The sequence below is a fragment of the Panthera tigris genome, chromosome A1, assembly GCF_018350195.1.
Source record: "Panthera tigris isolate Pti1 chromosome A1, P.tigris_Pti1_mat1.1, whole genome shotgun sequence".
Lineage (NCBI taxonomy): Eukaryota > Metazoa > Chordata > Mammalia > Carnivora > Felidae > Panthera > Panthera tigris.
The window spans coordinates 85,939,986-85,942,148 of NC_056660.1; the positions used below are offsets into that span (position 1 = coordinate 85,939,986).

General features: G+C 38.2%; 1 protein-coding gene across 1 annotated transcript; it reads left to right on the forward strand.

Moving 5' to 3' along the window:
• Positions 1-1,003: 1,003 nt before the first annotated feature.
• LOC102958548 (olfactory receptor 6F1-like) lies at positions 1,004-1,945 on the forward strand. The gene has a single exon (XM_015538815.1). The coding sequence runs from the start codon at positions 1,004-1,006 to the stop codon at positions 1,943-1,945; it is 942 nt and encodes a 313-aa protein (XP_015394301.1).
• The last annotated feature ends 218 nt before the right edge of the window (positions 1,946-2,163 follow it).

Here is a 2,163-nt window from a genome sequence, read left to right on the forward strand (position 1 = left end):
TTGGCCTTAGTGCACATGTATACTGAAATACACTCATTGAAATACTTTGTTTCTCTAAAAACAAGATTTCTCTAGTTTTTTCTTAATTTTGACAAGACACCTAACATAACTATAGTATTGTACATTTAAAAATTTGGTAATTGGCTATATCTCACACAAAGTCTGCCTTCTCAATAGCCAAACTATGGAAACAAATATCATGCAAATTGAAGGATAAATTTATTTCTGAATTGAAATTATTTGCTTGACTGTTCCTAACCACTATAGAAACATTGGTGAGTGCAAGGATTCAAAAAATAAACAAATTAGGAAAGTTAACATAATATTAATGAACAAAATATCTCCATATTGATGTTGAATTTTACTCATTTTGTTTGTTTGTTTGTTTGTTTTTCTGGAGAAGTCATATACTAATCTTTTGCCCAAACCTAGTTGATGACATATAATGAGGGTCACAGAGTTAAAATTGTAGCCAATCCTTTATATTCAGAAGGCAACTGGTATGGACCAGGACCTCCATACTAAAGGACACTTTTCCCCACCCACTGGTCTCTGATTGTGGCTGTTATGTTCACCAGCCTTTACTGGTGGATTGGCTAGGAAGGATATTAGTTCCTCAGCATTGAAACAAAACCATGTTCTTCCAATAGCCACATTTTATATATCGTCCTGGACTGTAGTTTTTTAAAACAACCTACCTAGGTACAAAAATCCACCTTCCCACTTAACGTGTTGCAACTGTGAATAAGCAATTTACTCAGTTTCTTCATTTGTGAAGTGGATCGTTAGAGTATTTACTTTAGAGATTTATTTTGTAAATTAAGTGAGCTAATCCATGGAAAATGTTTATAAAGATGCCAACTATGTTATTGCTCGCCCTTAACTTTCTTTATTATTAGGAGTCCCTGATCATCAGGAAATAAATTAATACACAAATAACCATTATTGCTCATCCTCCATATTCTGGGCTTTGTTGTTTATTACAGACCAGAGACAATGAGATATGGATGGAACAAACCAAACAGCAGTGACAGAGTTCATTTTTCTTGGGTTTTCTAGTGTTCTCTATCTGCGGCTCACCTTGTTTGTGATATTTCTCACTGTGTATCTGCTCTCCCTCATGGGAAACACTCTTATTATTTTCATTGTTCTCACGGATGTCGCACTCCAAACACCCATGTACATTTTTTTAGGAAATCTGTCATTCCTGGAGATCTGGTACACCACAGCCACGGTGCCTAAGTTGCTGGCCACCTGCCTCGCACAGGTTGTTACCATCTCTGTTTTTGGTTGTATAACCCAGTACTACTTCTTTTTCTCCATGGGAGCTACAGAGTGCATCCTGCTCGCAGTGATGGCCTATGACCGGTACCTGGCCATCTGCAGCCCTTTAAGGTATTCACTTCTCATGAGTCTTCGGGTGTGCCTGCAGTTTTCAGCTGGATCATGGATTGGGGGCTTCATTGCCCCTCTGCTACCTACTATACTCATCTCCCATCTAAACTTCTGTGGCCCCCAGAAGATCAACCATTTCTTTTGTGACTCAGACCCCATTTTTAAACTGTCTTGCTCTGATACATTTTTGGTGGAGGCCTTGGGGTATACATGTAGCTCTGTTGTGATTTTAAGTTCTTTCCTTCTCACTATGTCCTCATATGGGCACATTGTGGTCACAATAATCAGGCTGTCTTCTCGGGAGGCTCGGAAGAAAACTTTCTCCACCTGTGCCTCCCACCTCACTGTAGTATCTATCTATTATGGCACCATTATTTTTGCTTATGTTCGCCCTCCAGCCAAGTACAACTTCACTATTGGTAAAGTGATCTCAGTGTTCTACTGTGTGGTCACTCCATTGGTAAATCCTCTCATATACACCCTGAGAAACAAAGATGTGAAGAAAGCTTTCAGAAAACTTCTATCACAAAAGAGACTGCTCTTGGCCTGATATATGAACGATTTGAGAGATACTCTAAAATAATCAATTTAGAATGTCAATTTAGAATGGGTTCCCAAACCACATTTACAAATGGTAAGTACTAAAAAGTATATTGCAAAATTGCCATCACCTAATATGAACATGTCTGTGTTCTTTACATTTTGCTTTGAATTCTACTGCAGTAGATGGTCTGTAATTGCTATGTTTAAGAATGTTGGCATTGAGCC